Below are 21,776 nucleotides of genomic sequence, written 5' to 3' on the forward strand. Positions count from 1 at the left end.
TCCAGGTAGACATGCATAGGACTGCACTGTGAAAAGCACCTTGCATCATCCTTACCTATAACTATTAATCAAATATATTCATCACACAAATGATGTCCAAGGTGCTATGCAAGGCATAGAAGGGACATATTCTCTGTGCAGAAAACTTACCATTTAAAGTCCAAACCAGTTTGCTTATTGAAATGCTGTATTTGAAATCAGTGAGGCCTAATTCCAAGTTTAATGCTTAAGAAATGAGGTGCTAATATAGCTACCTTAACGTTACCTCCCCCCACACCCCCAAAATGCCCTTCTGCCATGCACAATGTGAAATTATTATATGTCAATGGAAGCCAAGCATGGGAGGCAAGTGGCAGATGTATTCATTTTTATTATTTAACCATCAGGAACATACTTCATCCCTTTTCAGAATTTGTTTATCTATTTAATAGAGAAATAAAAATAGTGCAACAACTGTGGCTCTGACTTGTCTAACTATTGGAATTACCCATAATATACAAATCTATAAGGCACTGCTTGACTGCTTCCCAGCCTGTTGAGTTGCTCAGCATGCACATTCTGCAGGAATAAGAGCTCCATGTCAAACTGCTGGGCCATTCATTATTAGAACAGCAAGGCCCTCTTCTGGATTGTAATCAGAATACGGTCAAGGAACAACCCAATAAGCACTGAAGTGCCAGCTCTAAGCTTTAGGCATTTCTTATATCCATTTTCCTGCCTAGTTACCTTATACTAAGAAAAGTTCCTCTGGAAATCTACTTCTCAATATTCCTCTTTGACCTTTTTTTTTTTTTTTCCAAAAAAAACCCAATAAAGCAATCTATAAAACTTATGAAAGAGAATATTCATTCAAAAAATACTGGGTATGCTAGACTTCCGTTTTCAAGGCGGTTTTCTATCACAAGCATATAAGAAAAAGAAACTGTCTGTTTGCTAACTGTAGTGGCAGCGTAACCTGAAAAAGTACACACAACCAAACATGGTCATAAACCATGGTTTGTCAACTTAGACATCATGAACAAACCATAGTCAAGCTTTCTTAATCATGAATGTCTTAATTGAGCTCAATATAAACAAGCCATTGTCTGGAATTTGCTAGCTTACCTTCGAATTCCTCCAAATTATGTATACATTGGAAACGTGCACTACGGTGATGAGGAAAGCAGCTTACTTTTAAGTAATGCCAACTATAAATCTGTCTAGGATACAAGGGAAAGGGCTGTAGCACATTGGAAGAGAACATATTTTATGGGGAGAAGGTCCCAATTTCATCCCCCTGTTTCCAGTTAAGTAGTCCATAGATAGACCAATGGTCTGACTCAATATGACAGCTTCATATGTCCTAGAGCTAATAAGACTGGGCCTCGTGACACTTTTCAGCATAACAGCCACTGCTCACACAGGTTTCTAGCTGCTGACGCCATGAGTGGATATGCTGGTTCTGTTCTGGCTGATGGGGCATGCAGAACTCTGAGACCACTGAATTTGTATATGTTGTTAAGTGGTTTAAATGTAAACAGAACTTGATATGTGCACTGGCCGGTATATCATCATGTGTGTGCATGGCATCAGTGGCAAGAAGTCAGCATACCTGCCAAACTAAGGACTTTTGGGATAGCTGGTCTTCCAGCTGATCAGTTCAAAATTAGTAGGGCTAAAACAGTGTCATATTAACTATTTAATTATTGGAGGATACCACTCCTTTCTATTGTTCCTTATAAAAAGCCAAACATTTTAACCAAAAGCCATATTTGACAATTTGATTATTATCTTTCAATCAGTGATACTTTTGGACATTTTACAGAGTAACAGACATGTTTTTCTCCACCTCTCAGGACTAAATACCATAGCTGAGGGAAGGTCAATACTGGCCAGCCTTTTCAAAGACTTGTCATTCTTCCAGCTTTGCTTTACTATCCATCACAACCACTCATTTACTGCATTCCTTTCTTCGAACTTTTGATTTTGGTGCTGCCATAAGAAAAGAAAACATAAGCATTAATATTCAAAGATACAAAAGCCAACGTAAATTAGAACAAGAGGGTACTTACCATTTGGATTTTCTTGTCTGTAGAAGGTTTTCAGCATGTCAACAGCTTCTTCAGATCGATAACCAGCTATGCACTGTAGAGATTGGAATATTTTGTTCATAAGGCCTCTCAGATTAACCAGCTTATATCCCAAAGAGGTTATCTGACTCTTTAGTAGCATAAAGAACTTCAGCAGATGTGACTTCTGATATCACTGTGTTCAACTTCCAGGAGCAAAAGAAAATCCACTGAACAACTTCATACCCGAGGTTTTTTTTAAGGCAAAGCAGTACCTTTCAATAACAAAAATGGCTTACCACTGAAGGTATCCAATTTACACATGTAAATAGCATGTTTCCAAACCATTCTTATATGCATCTTGACTGGCTTATAGATAATAACCATAGTGTGATAGCCTGGTTTGTAGGGATAGTTTAAAATAACAGTTTCCTGGTTGGGACATTAGAAGCAACTGTGGTTTAAAAAGCCTCCAAAGTAATGAGTGAAGGCATATGAGAGAAGGGAAGTGAGAGTGTGCACATACACAGGCTCTTCCCATTCCAACCAACCATGGTTTGCTGAAAAGGAATCTATGAGTTTGTGCCAAGGAACTTGCCTTTGTTGATGTGTTTTTCCCATAGCTGTCAACTTTTCCTTTTTTAAAGGGAAATTCCCTTATTCCGAATAGGATTCCTTGCAAGAAAAGGGAAAAGTTGACAGCTATGGTTTTTCCCCTAGCAGCAAAACGTCCTTGACCTATCAAAATAATTTAGTTATGTTGCAACTTTTTCCACTCACAAATCTTTCCCTGTTATCATTTATTTCTTGACATGTGTGAGTGAAAGTGACAGTGCTTACACACATACACAAAACAGGATGCTTTCAATGAATGCCCTAATTTAAACAGTATGCATGCACATGGTGGAATAATTTATACGCAGCCATTAATTGCAATTGTTTGAGAATGGAAATCAAATTTCTTAAATGCAAGACATTTCTTCTCACATAGTTGCCATGATGTAGAGCTAGTGTCATCACTATGCTAAATATCAGGGTAAATAAAGTGCCCTTTTTTCTCTTTTAAACAAAATTACAACCAATTCTGGTCCTATAATGGTTTCCAACTATTCTGATAAAACTTCATCCATATAAAGTGTATTATTTATTAAGTTTACAACTTGCTCTTTGTTTTTAAAGGGAGGATACATAAGATTTATTGTGGTCTTCCATACATGGACTACTCAGATCCACTTAGTGTCACCAATGCTGCACAATTAAGTGTTCCCTAACCATTCACTGAATCCATTTTTATTGCAGCTAATTTTACAATTTATGGTTTGCATTCCCTCACACCTCAAACAAGGATGAATTATAATCTCTATAAAATAAAAGAGCTCTGAAGATGCTATATTATGGAAGAACACTCCAGCCTGCTATTTCTGTTTGGGGGTGGGGGGGGGGTTGGAAGAGAGTGGCTGCTCTAGATCCTAAAGCTATTTGCAGTCTCTCTGAATGTTGATTCAGCACCAAACTATCACTGGAGAAATGCTGACACAATGGCGCTAAGGATGAATTTCAGTGGTAGTTTCAGAATTAAAGTACTGACAACAATGCACCTTTAGAATAATTTCTCTCTGGATAAGGTTGTACCATCAACATGCACTTGGTTCTTCTACACCAGTGGTGGCCAAACTTGGCCCTCCAGCTGTTTTGGGACTACAATTCCCATCATCCCTGACCACTGCTCCTGTTAGCTAGGGATGATGGAAGTTGTAGTCCAAAAACAGATGGAGGGCAAGTTTGGCCACTACTGTCTACACACTTTCATTTTTGTTGTTGTTTTTTAAAAACACACACATCCATGACAAGTATTTCACCTGGAATGGTTCCCCTGTGTCCGTTAAGCTGGCAGAAGAGATGTTCAAAACCGAACCACAGCCTCCGAATCGTTCATTTTGGCAGCCATATACAACCAGTGGGATTTATATATGTAAGTTAAGAAAAGAAGGAGTATAGAATAGAATTACCCTCATTTAATAGGCTATATAGTTGTGCTGGTCTCAAACCCATGCCTCCCTCCTTTCTCACATATGCTATAAACTCCTCTTTTCCACAGACACACTACTGCCTGGTCATATCTCTGGGCAAAACTTCCCCCACTCAATTCAACTCCTTTGCTGCTAATTCACTGTTCTCCTCTGCCCACAATCTGAGAGCAATAACTACCACTACTGTATCCTTTCCAAATTCCCTAACCTAGGCTTGCCATATGGCGGGAAAATTCCTGACATGTCCTGGTTTTTGGGTGTAAAAATTGTGTTGGGGGAATTGCCAAAATGTCAGGGAAAACCCAGATGTATGGCAATGTGATGGGGGGGGGGGAAGCAGTGGAAACAGCTCCAAAAGCTTAAAGTCACTATTGGGGGGGAGGTTTCCCCCCAAAAAAGCTCAACAATGTGAATTTGTTTCCAAAATAGCAAAACAATTTTGGGGTCCTCAAGAGCAAACCAGCTGGGTGGACAGGTTATGTTTGCTCAACAACTTTGCGGGTGTCAGGAATTTTACTTATTGAAATACAGCAACCCTATCCTAACCCAGAGCAGAGATGGCACAATACACTTTGGCCCCTGAGGCACAAGCACCACCCAGGGAAGGTAATAATTATAAACTAAGTCGTGATAACCCCAAAGATTGCCACCTGATGCAAGCTGCCTCACCCTGCTTCATTGTGGCATTGGCTACACCCGGCACCCATTCCTTGCTTAGACTCACCCACACAAATACTTGCTAAATTAAACTTCTTCTCCTTAGGTGCAGAACCTGGGGGAAAACAGAGGGACATAGCAATGCACTCTGCTTGTTGGCTTTCCTTGGATCTGGTTCAGTACAGTAGGAAACAGATGCTGGACCAGTTACGTCTTTGAACTTGTCCAGCACAGCTCTCCTTACGCCCATCATGTCTGCACAAACAAATCCCCTTAGACCCAATGACACAGGCCTCATGTCAACATAGAGCTGCCCTCTGTTACCTTGTTAGCAACTGATATGTGAGATGAAATTAACATACAAATGGATAATTCTCCAAAGGATACTCATCATTCGCAGAGCAGCTGCACACATTATACAGGGCTCTACAGTGACATATAGCACTGCGTTCGCAAATACTTCCTTGGGTTCCTTCTCGTTCTGACGACACCAGTCCATGACCTGATCAATTGCTACCATTTCTGCATGGCGAGTAGCCTGTGGGGATACAGGGAAATAACATCAGTATTTACACCAAATAGTAATGTATCAATCTGAATGGATGGATTCCTGCTATTTTTAGTAGGAAGGCAATAGGGTAGGATCTTCAGTGCTGCCAAAGCTTAACCACTAAAACCATATAAAAGATGGTCATAATAACTGCAGAAATTTCATTTCAAAGCGGTAAATTTCCTCTTGTAAAATAGAAAAGCAGAGTATGTTGTTGGCACTTTATTGAAAGGTTCTTCCTTATCAAAATCTGCTATAAAGGGAAAATGCACAATACATCTGTTTCTCTTTATCCTTGGTTAACAAATGTTATGTTAATCAGCTTTTCCATTATTGAAAACATCCCAGTTTTTACCCAGATTTCCATTTATGCAAGGACAGAGAGGTCAGACAGAAAGTGGCCAGTTGGGGGGAAATGCTAAGCTACAGGCAAAATGCTTTCCTTACTTGTCAAGATATCAACATCCTTATTTTGTATCTAACTCAGTCTATGAATAAATATGAGGGAGGCGATGAGACCTACTAGTCATAAGAGCTCAAAGGATACCACAGAAGACACCCTCCCTCTTTCAACAGCTTTAGGCGTGTTCACATATTCCATCTACAGTCACTTTCAATTAGGAGCATTTGAAAATGCTCCTAGGCTCAATAGAATGTCAGTATTGTTCACAGGCAGACCGAATACCTCCATTTCATTCATTTATTTACATTTTGATATTCTTTACCCTGATCATAAGCTGGCAAGGCTTACATAAAAATTCATTTAAAATAGGAACAACAACAAGACACACACCGTGATGAAACAGGATTCAAAAAACAAGAATTAAAAGATTTGGGAAGATAAAAAGAGCAGACTCAATGTCTACGGGGATAACACTTCAGTGCTCGGAGGCTACAACCGTTGATCTGGCTTCACCTCCAATGGCAGTGGGACCAGAGAACAGGCTCTGAGGATCATCGTCATACTTGAACAGATTCACGTAGGAGAAGGCACCCAAGATTCAAAGTCATTTCAGCCTTTAGAGACTAAAACCATCCCAAAGAAATAGAGCACTTATTTCAAGGCTGGCAAGTTATGATCTGGATGTCAGTTCTCACTTAGCAGTCTAGCCACTGCATAATGAACTTACTGTTATGTCCATTCCTCAAACACAACCCCATATACAAAACATTATACTTGCCTGAATAGAATATTAACAAGAGCATGGATAGGAACTGCAGTTGGTGCACTAGCCCAAATGCTTTAATACACCATTTAGCGACAAAACAGAACACATATTTTGATAAGAGATGTTTTAAGCTATTTAAGGCTGCTTGGCTTATGATAAATGAAGCCTATATATTTCATTGAATTCCACTTCTTTACCACTCTGTTGCTGTTAAGATAGCGATCAAAGACAGGAAGCAAATTAATCATTGGGTAGATTTATTACTGTTCTGACTTAATTTGTTAAAGTTTTATGAACATTGTTTTAAATCCCTTCAGGTAGACTGTTTCCCTTGCAATAACTTGTTCCACAAATGATTTCAGATCAAAGTCGAGATCGAAAAATAAATAACTGATAACAAATACATACCAAACAGAATTATTAGTATCTTATGCATTTGTCTGTAAACCAATGTTATAAGACAGTTTTGCAAATGAATTTATATTTTAGCCAGGCTTCTGAAAGATCAGGATCAGCAGACACCATGAACAGTGTCAAGCACTCCAGGAAATGTTCAGCCACCTTCTTTGTCCCAGAGCTGACACTATGATGATGATGATGATGATGATGATGAAAATTTGTTTACTGACCATCCGAAGATTTCAGGCCAGTTCACAGCATCCCTACACACCTAATAGCCCTCTCAGTTCTTGTACTTCCCTTTTATGAATCCAATCATGATCCACATTTTGGAGGGGAGATTTGCTATCACAGAATAGTTTTTCCCCTCCCAATCTCCACCTTGTGAGGACTCACATGGAACCCATTCTTGTGAATGAATTTGCCACACACATCTTATTCTTTAGCCCCTCCAGCTACACTGATAGCCTCCAATGGTGGGAATGGGCAACTACTTCACTACTGCAGGAACTAAGGGGGAACTTAAGATATATATGCATTTGAAACTATTCTTATCATCATGCTAGTCCTATAAAACAAAGGACAGACTGTCAGACTAGGAGTGTTAATGTGTTAGGATACTGGTTTAAATGCACCGTGATTTCATGCTGTACCACACTAGTTACTTCTTATTAGAATGATCTTGTTATTTTTCTATAAATTAACTCTTTTTGGAACAATTATGTGTGAGAGCATATTTGTGGGTATAGGATAAGTTAAGCACCTATTTGGGGCAGTGCACAATCATCTCTACACAAAATATCTTATTTCTCAGGCGGTGGACAGACATAGGAACTCTCCCCCCCACATGTAACTGTTTGATCATAGAAGTCCTACATATCTTGGGCACAGTTTATTTGAAATACTGCATCCTAATATGCATGCTATGTGGTGATATTGCCATCATCACAATGCAGTTAGATCATCCAAGGAAGTGTACTTTCATGAGTCTCCCTGCCATCCAAGATACAGTGGTACCTCAGGTTAAGTACTTAATTCATTCTGGAGGTCCGTTCTTAACCTGAAACTGTTCTTAACCTGAAGCACCACTTTAGCTAATGGGGCCTCCTGCTGCCGCTGCACCGCCGGAGCACGATTTCTGTTCTCATCCTGAAGCAAAGTTCTTAACCTGAGGTAATATTTCTGGGTTAGTGTATGTAACCTGAAGCATATGTAACCTGAGGTACCACTGTAATATTGTTACACTGTTACCTTGATGCTTTGAATTTTGCCCTTGATTGTGAGCAACTCAGAGAGCTCTGTTAGGTTTGCTGTGCTATGTAATATATGCATACTCAAATGACCAAACTGGATGCTAGGGGTTATCGATGAAACATCTTCAAGGACAAACCAGGTGGGTGGGCAGGTTATGCTTGCAAGTGAGGTTTAGTGTGCCAGATAACTGTTACAGCCAAAAAGAACAAACAATGCACGTTCAAACAGAAACAGAAGCATGAAGGAGGGAAAACAAGAGCAGGCAAGGAAGCTGCCAGAGGGAAAAACATGCTGGTAATATTTGCTCCATCTCCTGCCAGACAATTCAGAAGGGTCAGCTCAGAGAAGTATTGGCTGCACTATCTGAACAGTGAACTCCCCCAGCTGCAGCTTAAAACAAGTCTATTATGCTGTTCAACATACAATCCAGCTCAGGATCACTTCTCACATTTTGTACTCGGGCACAGATACCAGAGCTTAAAAAAACCCACACAGCTACAACAAAAACATGCATGCATTTTGTGAATGGAATACTGTCAGTAAACTGCAACTTTTCTTGGCAAACATTTATAAAAATAAGATGAAAAACACATCAACTTTTGATCAGAAAATCTTTGAGATTGTTAACAAAGTTAAAATGTTTTTTTTAAAAAATAAATAAATAAACACCACTATATCAGCTTTAGCTGTGTCCTGAAAATATTTCAGTAAAAAGCTGCTGCTTTTAAGAATTATACTATTTTTTTAAAAAAAGTTTTAATTAAAATGCAGTTGCATTAATATGCAGAAAGGCCGGATACAGTTACGATAAAAACACAGAAGCTGAAACAACAAATCAAAGGACCAAAAGTAATGAAAATGAATTCTCACCAGCATTCAGAAATCAGTGCTATGCCAACTGCCTTGTAGAAAAGGAATGTTGTCATGGCCCTTCTGAATTACAGTAGGAAGGGTTCCAGGTGATATTTCTCCTATTGGAAGATGTTCAAGAGTTGCAGAGAACTACTGAAAACACAGTGCTTTACACACCTAATTTCCAGAAAGAAGGAGCACAAACATGCAAATATTCCAGAGACAGCAGTGTACATATGCCACTCAGAAGTTACACAAGATGCATGTTTTTGGACTGCAAAAATGATTACAATTATACCAACTTAAGGAGTTTTTACCCGCATATGCAGTGCAGTGATTTACATTAGCTTAATTCAGTTAAATAACTTACATTTTTAGTTTCATTAACTTCATTCTTTCCCTTTCCTATGATCTCATTATTGTAGACCATGAGGCAACCAACAGGTACTTCACCACTCTCTAGTGCTTCTTTAGCCTATCAGACACAAAATGAATAAACAAGAGCAGCTTTATCACTGATTATATACACCAAGGCAAAGTACATTGTGTTCCAAATCCTCCCACCCCACAAGCCAGCATTAAGAAAGCAGCCAATTCCAATATATTCTTACCCAAGGATTACTCTCAAGAGTAAGGGTGGAAATTAATCTGTTCCCCACTTTTCATATAATAACCAAAGGCAGCCATGTTAGAACACAATAAAAATTCAAAAACCCACATTAGGGCAATATCTGGCCAACTGCAATAATATCACAAATTTGAGTGCATGCTTTCAAGTTCTCCTGAACTTTTCATCAGGCTAGATGTTAAATGATGCCAAAATGCAGGGGAGGGAGGAGAAGAAGAGAACTATATTTTGCTACCCCTTATCTAGCAAAATATAGTTCTCTTCTTCTCTTCCCTTATCTTCCTGCCAACCTAGCAGTTTGATAGCACGTCAAAATGCAAGTAGATAAATCTGGCAGGAAGGTAAATTGTATTTCCATGTGCTGCTCTGGTTTGCCAGAAGCGGCTTAGTCATGCTGGCTACATGACCCGGAAGCTGTACGCCGGCTCCCTCGGCCAATATTGCGAGATGAGCACCACAATCCCAGAGTCGGCCACGACTGGACCTAAAGGTCAGCGGTCCCTTTACCTTTACCCCTTATCTATGTCTATCCTCAGAATGAGCTCAGGCTTGTTAGAGAAGTTACAAACAAACAAACAAATGCTTCTTTGGCTATGTTTGAAACAATAGGAAGAACAAGCAAGTAGTAGGTCATCTGCATGGAGATGGGAGAAATGCTGTTGGATGACAGGAGAGAAGTCGGAACTGCTCAACAAACTACAGTACTTTGCCTCTGTCTTAACCCAAATGGAATGAAGGTCCATCCTGGTGATAACATAATAGACGATGCAGGGAGGATGTTGAAGGCCAAGATAGGAAGGGGGGAGGTGGTAAGGTAATACCTAGCTAGTGTAAATGAATTCAAACCTTTGGAGCTCGTGAGCTGCACCCAAGGGTACTAAAGGAAAGACACGCTTCCTTTATCCATACAAGGGGTTTGCGGGCTTCCCCTAGGCCTAGGGGTATTGTGAAGACTGGATGCTGTACTGAGTGTCCTCGGTGGGCCTTTGGCCTAATCCAGCTCCTACACCCTTAGATGACAACAAAACTGCCTAGGCGTTTAACGCGCCATGAGACTCGTTTTTGCTTCGACGAGCATCCCAGCCACAAGACTCACGCGACCGTCCTTTTATGCAGCCCCTCCGCTCCCCACCCTCACTCACTCACTCACTCACCATGTTTACAGCGAGGTCCATCCAGGCCTCCCTTTCCCCTGCGGCCACCGCTCGCCCCTTCTCCGCTTCCATCTCTCTACTGTATAGAGGCGAGCAGGGCCGCCGCCGACACTACAGCCCCGGAACGGAGAGTACGGAGCCGATGTTTCCGGGGGGGGATCGGGATCTAGACGGACCGCGCAGAGGTGGGGGACTAGAATGCAGGTAGGAGGCGGAGCGGCAGCAGTCGCTGCCTTCGCTTTGCGTGGCCGACGTCCGGGGCGGGGCTGGAGGCTTTGCAGCGGCTGCGCTACGGCGAAGAGGCAGCGCCGAGCCCTTGCTTTCCGCGGACGCCGGGATGCTGCTGGCCGTGTGGGGCTTCCTCAAGCGCCACAAAAAGAAATGCTTCTTCCTGGGCGCCTTCGTGGGCGGTAAGTGAGAAGAAACCCCCCCCCCCTTTCTGCTTGCGTGTCCTCCTCGGTCTCCGCATAGCCCTCCTTAGCCCTTCCCGAGGAAGGGGGCCTTTGGCTGGCTTTGCTTCTCACCCAGTGCCGCATTTTCGTAGAAGCTAAACAAGCTATAGCTTAGGGCCCCACAAAAAATTAAAGGGAAAAAAAACCATGGGTGTAAATTTCCAAAATATAAGATAAAACCTATATACAGCAACAGAGGCGAATGGCTTTAGATACCTATTAGGTCTAGAAATAACCATATAGCATATATTCAGCACAAAAAACAGCGGCAATTTGTTGTTGACAAAGGACGGCTGGGAATATAAAGGGCCCCTTTACCTTCAGTAGCTGAGGGCCTCATCAAACCTAAATCCAGCCCTGTTCTCTCCCCCATACGCTCCGCCTCCCCCCATGCACACACACACCTGCTGCCTTGTTCCCTGAGATTCCTCCCCCCCCCCAAATCTCCCAGCAGTAAGCCCTACTGTTTTTAGTGGGGCTTACTCCCAGGTAAGCGTGGCTACCTGCCCAAGCAATTATAGCACTGGATGTCGGTGTGCAGTTCCTTATCTTTTTGAGTTCAGGTGAGGTCGTGCCAGTTACAACACCAACAGACCTGCTAGGCGGGCCAGCTCTAGCATTCCTGTGCATTGTAAGGCAGGGGCTGAAGTCAAGAGAGGGCCACTTGCTCCTGCTCTATGGTGGCCACACACCTTCTCCCCCAGGCTGCGTCTCCTGCTGTTTCTCCCTCCTTGTGCATTTATTTCAGCTGATTTCTTGTGTCTTTTAGCCAGAATCTGGTGTGTCAGCCCTCCTTTTTCCTGCCTTGAAAAGTAGTCCCCCACCCCGCAAGAAAAACTTTTTTTAAGCTCAAAATTGCTGAAGGTGCTCGAGTTCAGGCCTGTTCCTTATTCACTCGTTTCAGATTATAACTTGTCTTAATCTTTCCTAACAAGTGCATGCATGGACTCATTCCTTCTTTTCAGATCAAAGTCTTTCTTTTTGCACAATCATCCTGTTATAACCAGCTCTTGCAGATACTTGCTCCCCACCCCCACCCCTGATTTGTTTTTTGCTCTGTACTGGTGGGAAAACACTTATCCCTTTATTGTGCTTTTCTGGATATATACATATCATGTGCTGATATCTTGTACTGTAAGTCATTAGAAGTTTATATTTCAAAATAGGGGAGTATGTGGCAGTAGCAGCCATTGCTTCATAACTTACATTTGAAACTGCTATATATCCATTTGCCATGAATTAGGCTTTTCTCATCTCAGTATTCATCACTACTTAGCCAGGGGACTCTATTTCCATTATCAGTTTGCTAAAAGTACTTAAATAATCTGTATAGTCAATTATTTTATCTGATTGTGTGAAACTATTACCAATAATTTTCTATCACAATCCATTGTAGGTCATTTTTGCCTGAGAAAGGGAAGACAGTCTGGAAATTAGGAACAGTTTTATTTAGCACATATGCTGTTTGGGTAATCCTGTACTGTACTGTGATGGGATCCAGCCTTACTTATGATCATTTAATCTAATTGTGAGAACTTGTTCTGGGTGACATTTTTACAATTTCTGCTGAAATCAAGAGAAAAATATATTCTAAAGCAGAAGAAATTGTTTGGTATTTTGTAAGCCCTAAATTATGCCTCTTCTAAAATACCTTTAATAGGAGTTTACATACTTGGAAAATATGGACAGAAAAAAATGAAAGAAATCCAAGAAAGAGAAGCTGCAGAATACATTGCACAAGCACGAAGACAATATCATTTTGAAAGTAACCAGAGGACTTGCAACATGACAGGTAAAGCAACAGCAGTCTTGGAATCAATTCAGGTTATACATGGCTTTTGCTAACTAAAGTGCACATCACTTGCCTACTGTTGGTTCCTGTTTTCTCAGCACATATTAATTATCATAGTTTCTGATGCCAGTTTGACAACTGATCACTGAACCATGATTTGTCATGCCAGATCATAGTTAAACTTCCTTAACTATGGCTTGGTGTGTTGCCTAAACTGAAGTGGTCTTTTTGACTGAGGTAATATAAACAAAATCATATAGTAGCTAGGATCAAAAAAATTGCATATCTAGCTTCGCATTTCCAGAGGGACTTGTGTTTTGTTAACAGCAGCCCCTTAAGTTGCATGGCAAACTACATTTAAAACTCATGAAGGACCATCTGTAGCCTAAGGTTAGTTGGGCTTTTATAGCTAATCTTGTTTTATTTTTCTGCACATTTTATGGGCTGTTCTTATCCTGTGCATCTTTGTTAAACTATTTTTAAAAGCAATCATATCCATACTGAGCTTCCTTTACTCTAAAAGACTCAGATCATTTAGTCTCTATTCATAAAATTAGTTCTCTGATTGCAAAAGTGCTCTTTGCACTTTGGCTTTGAATTCCTCCTTTTTGAACAGGGGCAACTAAAGCTGGAAACAATAATATTAAAGGTGTCATTGTGCATACTTCCAGTTTGTGCTTTTTTAAGAAAACAAAAACAAATGATCCTTATATTTATTTCCCAAAGACCAAGAGTTGGATTCAAACTTGCAGTTCTATGAACGGAACAGCTTCCCCTGTTGATGGAACGTTCTGAGATCCAGCAGATGCTTGGCTGGAGAGAGAAGGGGAGGCCATTTTAGTCTATTCTCCCTGTTAGTTCACCACTTCCTCTGCTGTTCAGGAAGGAGTCCCAGCCCTCTAAAGCAGTTTCCCATGAGCTGCTATAGCAAGTGTGGAAAACCTTTAACTCTTCAGATGTTGCTAAACTACAGTTTGCATAAGCCTCAGCAAACATGCCAATGACCAGGGATGTGGGAGTTGTAAACCACTGACTAAATGTTTAAATGGACTAAATGTTCCTCACAGGTGTGCTAGAGGGAGGAGGAAGTATCAAAAAACACATACACATGTGATCAAAGCAATTACTGAATAAATGATTTGTTTATGAGATTCTATGTACGCTGGTTACGTTCCTAATCATATGCTTTTTGTTAATAGTCCTGTCAATGCTTCCAACATTAAGGGATGCTTTGATGTATCAACTGAATTCTGAGAGCCTCACCTCACTGCTGAAGAATAGGTAAGTGTGATCTGTTGATTTGGTTTGAATGTCTATTCTTTATATTTGGGCTATAAGTGGAATGTGCATATGTAACTATCATGTAGGAAAATTATTCCCTGCACCCTGAATCTGTGGACTGTGAAAACCTTTAAAGTTATTTTATCCTGATAGAGAAATATAAGAATTAAAACCATGTAGCACATTTTGTATCTAATATGCATTGGTGGGGAAATGATAATAAAAAGTATTTATAATGCATGTTCTATGAAACACGTAGAGGAAGCATAAAGCAAATTCCTGTGTGTTTCAGTTAGTTTGAAAAATGCTTGTTGAAATATTATTTACAAAGGCCTGTTAGGGCTACATTTGTAAATTTCTTCAGAGCCTCAAATCCCCAGGCTTGGTTAATTATATCTTGATTTTCCTCCAAGCATTTCCTCCCAAGCAGTTTCAGTGCTTGTTCATGCCTATATTAAAGTGAAAATTGAAATTGAAACAGAAATTGAGCTTTCTTTCTACCAAGACCATTCATTTTCAATGTTTCCAATTTTGTGTTTTCTTAGACCAGCCAACAAATTAGAAATATGGGAAGATTTGAAGATTATAAGTAAGTTGAAATGAATAATTATGCTCGTGATCCAGTGAGCCTCTTTTTATGTATGCACATAGCAGAGCTTCTGGTTTTTCTTCAAAATGCAATTCTGGTCCAGCTCCAGTGCACATTGCAATCTGTAAGCAGAACTATCAGATACGTACTTCTTCAGAAGCAAGTGCCATTCTGTTCAATGAAGTTTACTACCAGCTTATTATACATAGGATTGTAGCCTTACAGAGCATTCCTGTCCCCACCCCAATGGCTGCAGATGGTTTGTCAGGATGGTATGTACTTGCCTCTCTAGTGGCCTTCATTGCCAGAGGTAGGCAGCAGGGAAAGGCTCTGCTTTGGCAGAGGCCTCAGCTTTGCCTAGCCATGCACTGAGCAAGTAGTTCCCAACCTCATAGTGGCCCATCAATTTATTGTCACATTAATTTTTGACCTTCCCAAGTGTTAAAATGTGGAAATTGAATCTTTCTAACACAAGTGTTAATGCAGCATTATAACATGCCAACAAAACAAAAAGTTGTAAGATAAAGGATTGCAAGCAATACTTATTTAGGGTTTGCTTACAAAACCCATGACCCACTTATACAGGTTTTGTGAGCCACTGGTTGGGAAATGCTGCACTAATCTCTCACCTGTGGTAGCCAGCAGAAAGCTCTAAAGTGGGGTACTAGCAGATTGGGATCAGTGGGACCCAACCCCCCCCCCTTGAGATATTTAGCTACACCAGCCTGGAGCTGATGTAGTTCCACACTTTCCCAGCCCCTTGTTTGGATTGCTTTGCCTTGTTCTTGCAAGCCTAAGTAATAGGCTTGTAAAATTTGTCCTTGTTTGAGCTCATTGCATCTTAAGCTCTTGATTACCCAAAAGAAACACCTTTTTGAAGAAGACATGAAATACAGATAGCCCCTCTAAATAAGCTCTAGAAAGTTATGTTTTCTGCACATAAAACCAGAACGGTAAACAGTTACTCTATCCCATATATACAATATTTATTACTCTGCATTACTTTAGATGACATGCTGATTATTAGCTGTCCACTCTTTTTCATTTAGCATCATTCCTTTTTCTGTTTAAAGGTTTTACAAGAAGCATTGTAGCTGTATATAGCACATGTATGCTTGTAGTTCTTCTACGAGTACAGTTAAATATTATTGGTGGATACATCTACCTGGATAATGCAGCAGTTTGCAAAAACGGCACAGTAAGTACATTCTTTGAGCAGTATATCAGTGATTGAAAAATTCAGTAAGGGTGGCTATAATATGTAGAATCCAGTACATAGTATTATACTTACAGAAATCCAATTGACGTTCATTATATGCTGAGGATGAAATCCAACATCACAAGTGAACTTTCTGCTTGCATGACAGGACTGCTCCTTCCTCTCCTCTCCCTGCACCCTCCCAAATGCAGAGGGAGGAGAAGAATGAGAGATTCTGTTGCACATGTGCAAGGCCATTCTGCTAGCAGATGAGGCACGACTGGATATTCTCAATTTATGAGTATTAGAAGATTGGACTGACTTACAAAGTGAATGATGCTAAAGAGCAGAGATGATGCTTCTTGAATTCCTTCTTTTGTAAACTCTCTGGCCCTCATATTGGGGGGGGGGGTTCATCCGTTTTGTTGGTGTTGAATAAGTTGACAGCACAGCAAAAAGGAAATAAATTTGGTGTTCCATGCTTGTGTGGTTGTTCCCAATGTTAGCTCTTATTTATAATGAGAGAGGATCTATAAGGCTTTTTAAAAAAGAGAGATTTGAATTGTTCTGTCCTCTGTTGTTCTGTGTTTAAAGATGGCTGAGGCTGTTAAGATCCAGGGTATCTTGAGAGTGATGCCAGCAGCAGGAGAGCACAGAGAAGGCACGGGGAGGGAAATTCTGCATCCTGACTGGTTGTACAGAAACATGGAGGATAAACACACTGTTCCATAAAGTAACAGAAACATTACAGAATGTTTTTCTCCTTATAGACACCTCTAGCTCCCCCTGAAGTCCAACAGCAATATTTATCAAGTATTCAGCACCTTCTAGGAGATGGTATGATACCTGCAAACCTCTTCCTACGTAGTGCCAATATTTGCAGAGTTTGAACAAATGAGTAGCTAGTCTTCAGTAACGTTTTTCTTCTGCCTTAGGTTTGACTGAATTAATTACTGTGGTTAAAAAAGCTGTGCAGGATGCATTTGGGAGGTAAAAAAATTGGCTTTTAAAAAAGTTTTCATGTGTATTTTTAAAGTAATTCATTGGGATGCATTCAACTGATGTGATAAATAATGTTTAACTCCTTCCCCCTGCAGTGTTTCTCTCAAACATGCTCTTTCTCTCTTGGATTTGGACCAGAAGCTACAAGAAATTAGAAAGGTGATAGAACAACCTGGAGATGGGTCATCATCTGAAGACACTGGATCCCAGTCTCTGCTGTGTCATTACATGATGCCAGATGAAGAGAATCCATTAGCTACCCAGGTATTTTCATAGTATTGTGAGCAGGGAACCAAACCAAACCTGAAGTTGTTGGGGGCGGGGCAGAGATTGGCTCTGGGTTTTTAAAAAAGTAGCAGAATTTAAACTTGAAACTCAAATCTTTTAGTTTGCTTCCGTCTGAACCAGAACCAGACCTTTCCAAACAAAAAAGGTTCAACATAAATAAAGTAATCCTGTACATTCACTTGGAGCACTATCCAAGTTGCTTTTATGCTCTGTTGTTTGTCTTTCTAGGCCAGTGGACTTACAGAAGGAGATGTGGCTACTATTAAATTACTTAATGAGACAAGGGACATGTTGGACAGGTATGCAGCAAATGTTATTTTTGGTAACTTAGGCTAAGTAAACTTAGGAAATAGGAAACTCATTTTTTATCTGAGTGGAGAAATTGAAGGTGATTTTGCATAACAAAGTATCTTTTTTTTAAAAAAAAAAAAAACTTTCTCAAATTCTTTGATTCTCCACTTCCCTTGTCCCTGTTTGAGCAAACCACAGTTTGCTGTTTTATCCAAACTGAGAAAATATAGCTTGTCTCTAAACTTGGGGTTGAAGCTCATTTTAATTACTGGCAAAGACGCAAACTTTGCTTCATAGAGATGAGGGTGGGGAGTGAATTGGAGCAAGAAGAGCAGAAGAAGAACAAATAGGCCTCCAGTATATTCTTTCAGGCCCAGCCAGAGAGGCCTGGAGGGGCCTGAAATGCCCCTTTTCTAGTTTAGTGTTATGTTTGATCTAGCCTCGTATCCCCATCAGCAAAGTATCAGTTTTATTTAAATTACATTTTAAATACGTTGGCATGTAGAGAGGGATTTATATATCTATTATTATTTGATTGATTTATTCCAGTCCAGATTTCAATAGAGTTTTGAGTTCATGCTTAAATAGAGGGTTCAGTCGATTACTGGACAACATGGCAGAATTCTTCAGACCCACCGAACAGGACTTATGCCATAGTAGTTCCATGAACAGGTAAACATCTTTAAACATGTTTTAATATGAATGCTTTTCAATGTAGAAGAATCTAAGTATAGTCAGAGTTTTACTTACTATTTCACTATTATCAGTTTCTCCAAAAAATAGTTGAGGTTTCACCAAGATCACACAGCAATCCTGCCAAATGGATCAGTTTTAGGCTGAATTTTTAACAAAAACAATGTCTCAACATAGTTTGGACTGTGCTCTTCTTCCAGCAAAATGTGTTAACCCTTTGTTTAATTATGAGTAATTAGCCTTAAAATAAGACAGATCTGCTGTCTAGCAAGATTGAATACTCACTCAGACTCCATTAAGTTAATTTTCTTTTCAAATTCTTTTTATTTAAAGTTCCTCTCCACTTCCTGAAAAACACACTGCACAAACTTTCTTATGGGAGACACTTTTTTAGCAAACATAAAGAGAGCCATTTTGAAAAGAGAAGTAAAAGAAGGCAGAATGCTTCCTTGTAATCAGGTGCAGTGTTGGCACTTTTGAATGGAAGTGGGAGACAAACTCTGCTCCCCCACACCCTGAATCTTCATGCCGGCCATCAAATAAACCAACGTGCGTTGGCCAGCCAGATGACCACCACACATAGGAGCCAAGAGACTCCCATTCAGAAATGCAGCTACTATATAGCTCAGTTGGTTAGAGCATGGTGCTGATAACGCCAAGGTAGCAGGTTTGATTCCCGTATGGGATAATAATAATAATAATAATAATAATAATAATAATAATAATAATTTATTATTTATTATTTGTAGTCCACCCTGGGCGGCTTCCATAGAAACCAAAAATACACTAAAATATCACATATTAAAAACTTCCCTGAATGTCTTCTGAATGTCAGGTAGTTATTTATCGCTTTGACATCTGATGGGAGGGTGTTCCACAGGGCGGGCGCCACTACCGAGAAGGCCCTCTGCCTGGTTCCCTGTAGCTTTGCTTCTCGCAATGAGGGAACCGCCAGAAGGCCCTCGGCACTGGACCTCAGCTGCATATTCCTGCATTGCAGGGAGTTGGACTAGATGATCCTCAGGGTCCCTTCCAACTCTCAAGATTTTATGAATCTATGCCACCCACCCACAATGTCTAATCTGGACCAGGAGCCAGACAGGGAGGGTGGCTGAATGAGTGTGTGTAGGCTGGAGCGCCTGTGGAACTGGGTAGGTGTTGTGTGCTGCCTGCTCCAAACTGACAGGCCGTGAGTGGTAGCATGGGATGGGCTGATGAAGGGCCCTTTTGATCTTCTGGGGTTCAGTCAGTCCCCAACCTGGCTGAGCTTTTCCCCGGGCAGATATTATGTGTTTACTATTCTTCTTCTGAATCTGTGTATTACAAAAGCAGCTAACAAGACAGACATTTATGTTGTGTAATCACATCTTTCCCCACCTCCACCTCCAGTCTTTCCAGTGTCAGTCTTCCTTTAGCCAAGATAATTCCAATAATAAATGGGCAGATTCATTCAGTCTGCAGTGAAACACCTAGCCATTTTGTTCAGGTAAGAAGACCTTTCTTCCTTTCTTTCTTTGGCTTAGTCTGTTATTTAATAGCTTTTCTGCACTTAGTTTTCAGGGTGTTATAAACAAAATTAAACAGTACAAATGGGGAGAATTCCAATTAAAATAATTTCACACCTAAAATATGAAAATGTAGACCTGTCAGCCTGCTTTGTATTGTTGCCATTAGTATATTTTTAAGCCTTTAAAAGTGCACTAAGTTCTGTAGCAACAGTAATGTCTCACATCTTATTAATCAAAATATGAAGAAATGTGTAGAGTTCAGGTATGCACATTTTACACTGCATAAACACAGGAAGTGAGACTGCCAGGATGACACATTTTATTCTGAGTGGAAGAAATAGAATCCATCCCCCTTTTTGGTTAGGCTTCCCCGTTGGTTATGGCTGAGGCAAAAGCCGTTTTAGTGTCCCTGGTAGATGATCCCCATATGTAAGATAGAACATTTCCATCTTAACAGTTTTGAACTTCTCAGCCTCTAACAGTGCATGAAGTAACGTGCCAAGCAATTCTGTTAACCAGGCTTGAAGTGTTAGCAGGGGGTTACTTGTTGATATTACACATCTGCTTGTGTTAACAAAGAGTGCTGTATTTGCTACATGGACATTCTCTTTCTAGGACCTTCTAATGATGGAACAAGTGAAAGATTTTGCTGCTAATGTGTATGAAGCTTTCAGTACCCCTCAGCAACTAGAGAAATGAACTGCACAGTGGGGTGTACATATGATCCATAGTGCCCAGTCCTGTGAATACTTCATTTGATGACAAATCTCTTCAGAATGGTACAATATTAATCCCTGCAAAAAGAATGTCTTTTGAGAAAATCCAACACCTAGGTTTTATACTGATAGAGCTCACCAGACTTAAGTAAATTTAAGGGGGAAGTATCATTACACTGCAAGCCTTTGTGTTGAAGCAGTCTCAGTTACAAATCACATGTTTACAAAATACAGTGCAAAAAAAGAAATTGCCTACAGTAACTCCTTTCCCGCCCCCGTAAGAAGTACATCTGACTTCAAAAGTGTGCAGGCAATGTCAGGCTCTTGACCCAGTGGGGAGGTGGTTATCTTTCCCCAGTCTCCCCTTAACCCAGAGACAGTGGTTGACCTTTGAAATGAGTTCACAAATTGGTTGCAGCAGGTAACACATTAAGAATGGGGGCGGTGGAGAGAACCACCCCCACTGTACTCAGCACCTCTTCTCTTGGTGGCAGGGGAAGATCAGGAGTAGCTCGTCTCAGCACCAATCAGCTGTGAAGCAGGGTAGAACATGTCCTGTGTGCCCTGCCCCTATGGCAGTTGTAAGCCATGAGAGGTTTCACTCAAAAGCTGATCATACCGTCTACCACTATGAAAAGGGGAGATGCAATCAAGCTTCCTTTACTCCCAGCTGTCTCTTCAACTTCTTACCTGCTAGCCTGAGTGAGTCTATAAGAATGTGAGAACAGGAGTAGGGTATGTGGCCTTCTGTGCTTTAGGCTGCTGGTTCCAAATGCATATAATTAGAACATGGTTATCTTCTGAACAACGCAATGCTGAGTGCTTACTCTACTGTTTCAGATTCAGAGTAGATGGTTCCTAGAAAATATGTTTATGCTGTTTGTAAATGGCTCCTGCTGTATACATTCATTTGTAAATATTTTTAATTGGAATATCTGTTAAATATCTGACAATAAATTATTTTAACAAAGATTGTGTGTGGTAACTCGCAACATCCTAAGCATGCCATTCAGTGATGTATTAGTGCAATTTTGAACTGTAGGGGGGCGGGAATGGAGGCAATGCTTTATTTTTTGTATATAAAAAAAATCATTTGTAACTTGAGCAAAAAAGAAGCATTAGTAGTCTTGCTGTAGCTATACCTACTTCTTCTGTAGCAAATTTATTCTATTAGAGTCTACTTTATATATGTAAGAAGGCCCCCTAGCAACTTACAAAAGTTTCT

General features: G+C 40.4%; 2 protein-coding genes across 2 annotated transcripts; one reads left to right on the top strand and one right to left on the bottom strand.

Annotated features, from left to right (window-relative positions):
• Nucleotides 1-352: 352 nt before the first annotated feature.
• Nucleotides 353-10,886, bottom strand: ADAT2 (adenosine deaminase tRNA specific 2). The gene is made up of 6 exons (XM_081855399.1): nt 10,742-10,886; nt 9,330-9,434; nt 5,123-5,273; nt 3,908-4,014; nt 2,052-2,124; nt 353-1,971 (listed from the first exon to the last, which is right to left on the bottom strand). Exons 1-6 carry the CDS (start codon nt 10,811-10,813, stop codon nt 1,931-1,933), a joined length of 549 nt encoding a protein of 182 aa, XP_081711525.1. The 5' UTR covers nt 10,814-10,886; the 3' UTR covers nt 353-1,930.
• Nucleotides 10,887-11,017: 131 nt separating this feature from the next.
• Nucleotides 11,018-21,521, top strand: PEX3 (peroxisomal biogenesis factor 3). Its single transcript, XM_081855368.1, has 12 exons — nt 11,018-11,151; nt 12,854-12,985; nt 14,185-14,266; nt 14,812-14,855; nt 15,929-16,053; nt 16,824-16,890; nt 16,989-17,043; nt 17,151-17,319; nt 17,572-17,642; nt 18,184-18,306; nt 19,717-19,813; nt 20,451-21,521. Exons 1-12 carry the CDS (start codon nt 11,079-11,081, stop codon nt 20,532-20,534), a joined length of 1,122 nt encoding a protein of 373 aa, XP_081711494.1. The 5' UTR covers nt 11,018-11,078; the 3' UTR covers nt 20,535-21,521.
• The last annotated feature ends 255 nt before the right edge of the window (nt 21,522-21,776 follow it).

The sequence above is a fragment of the Podarcis erhardii genome (assembly GCF_964252035.2).
Source record: "Podarcis erhardii genome assembly, chromosome: 3".
In the NCBI taxonomy this organism is placed as follows: domain Eukaryota; kingdom Metazoa; phylum Chordata; class Lepidosauria; order Squamata; family Lacertidae; genus Podarcis; species Podarcis erhardii.

What these genes read in the sequence shown, in the direction of transcription:
- ADAT2 (XM_081855399.1), bottom strand. Translation starts at nt 10,813, where the DNA reads ATGGAAGCGGAGAAGGGGCGAGCGGTGGCCGCAGGGGAAAGGGAGGCC. An exon ending in AAGTTAATGAAACTAAAAAT is followed by an intron (nt 5,274 to 9,329) that starts GTAAGTTATTTA and finishes GTATCCCCACAG; the next exon opens with GCTACTCGCCATGCAGAAAT. An exon ending in AGCTGCTCTGCGAATGATGA is followed by an intron (nt 4,015 to 5,122) that starts GTATCCTTTGGA and finishes ACTTACATATAT; the next exon opens with AAATCCCACTGGTTGTATAT.
- PEX3 (XM_081855368.1), top strand. Translation starts at nt 11,079, where the DNA reads ATGCTGCTGGCCGTGTGGGGCTTCCTCAAGCGCCACAAAAAGAAATGC. An exon ending in TCAGCACCTTCTAGGAGATG is followed by an intron (nt 16,891 to 16,988) that starts GTATGATACCTG and finishes CTTCTGCCTTAG; the next exon opens with GTTTGACTGAATTAATTACT. An exon ending in GTGCAGGATGCATTTGGGAG is followed by an intron (nt 17,044 to 17,150) that starts GTAAAAAAATTG and finishes TTCCCCCTGCAG; the next exon opens with TGTTTCTCTCAAACATGCTC.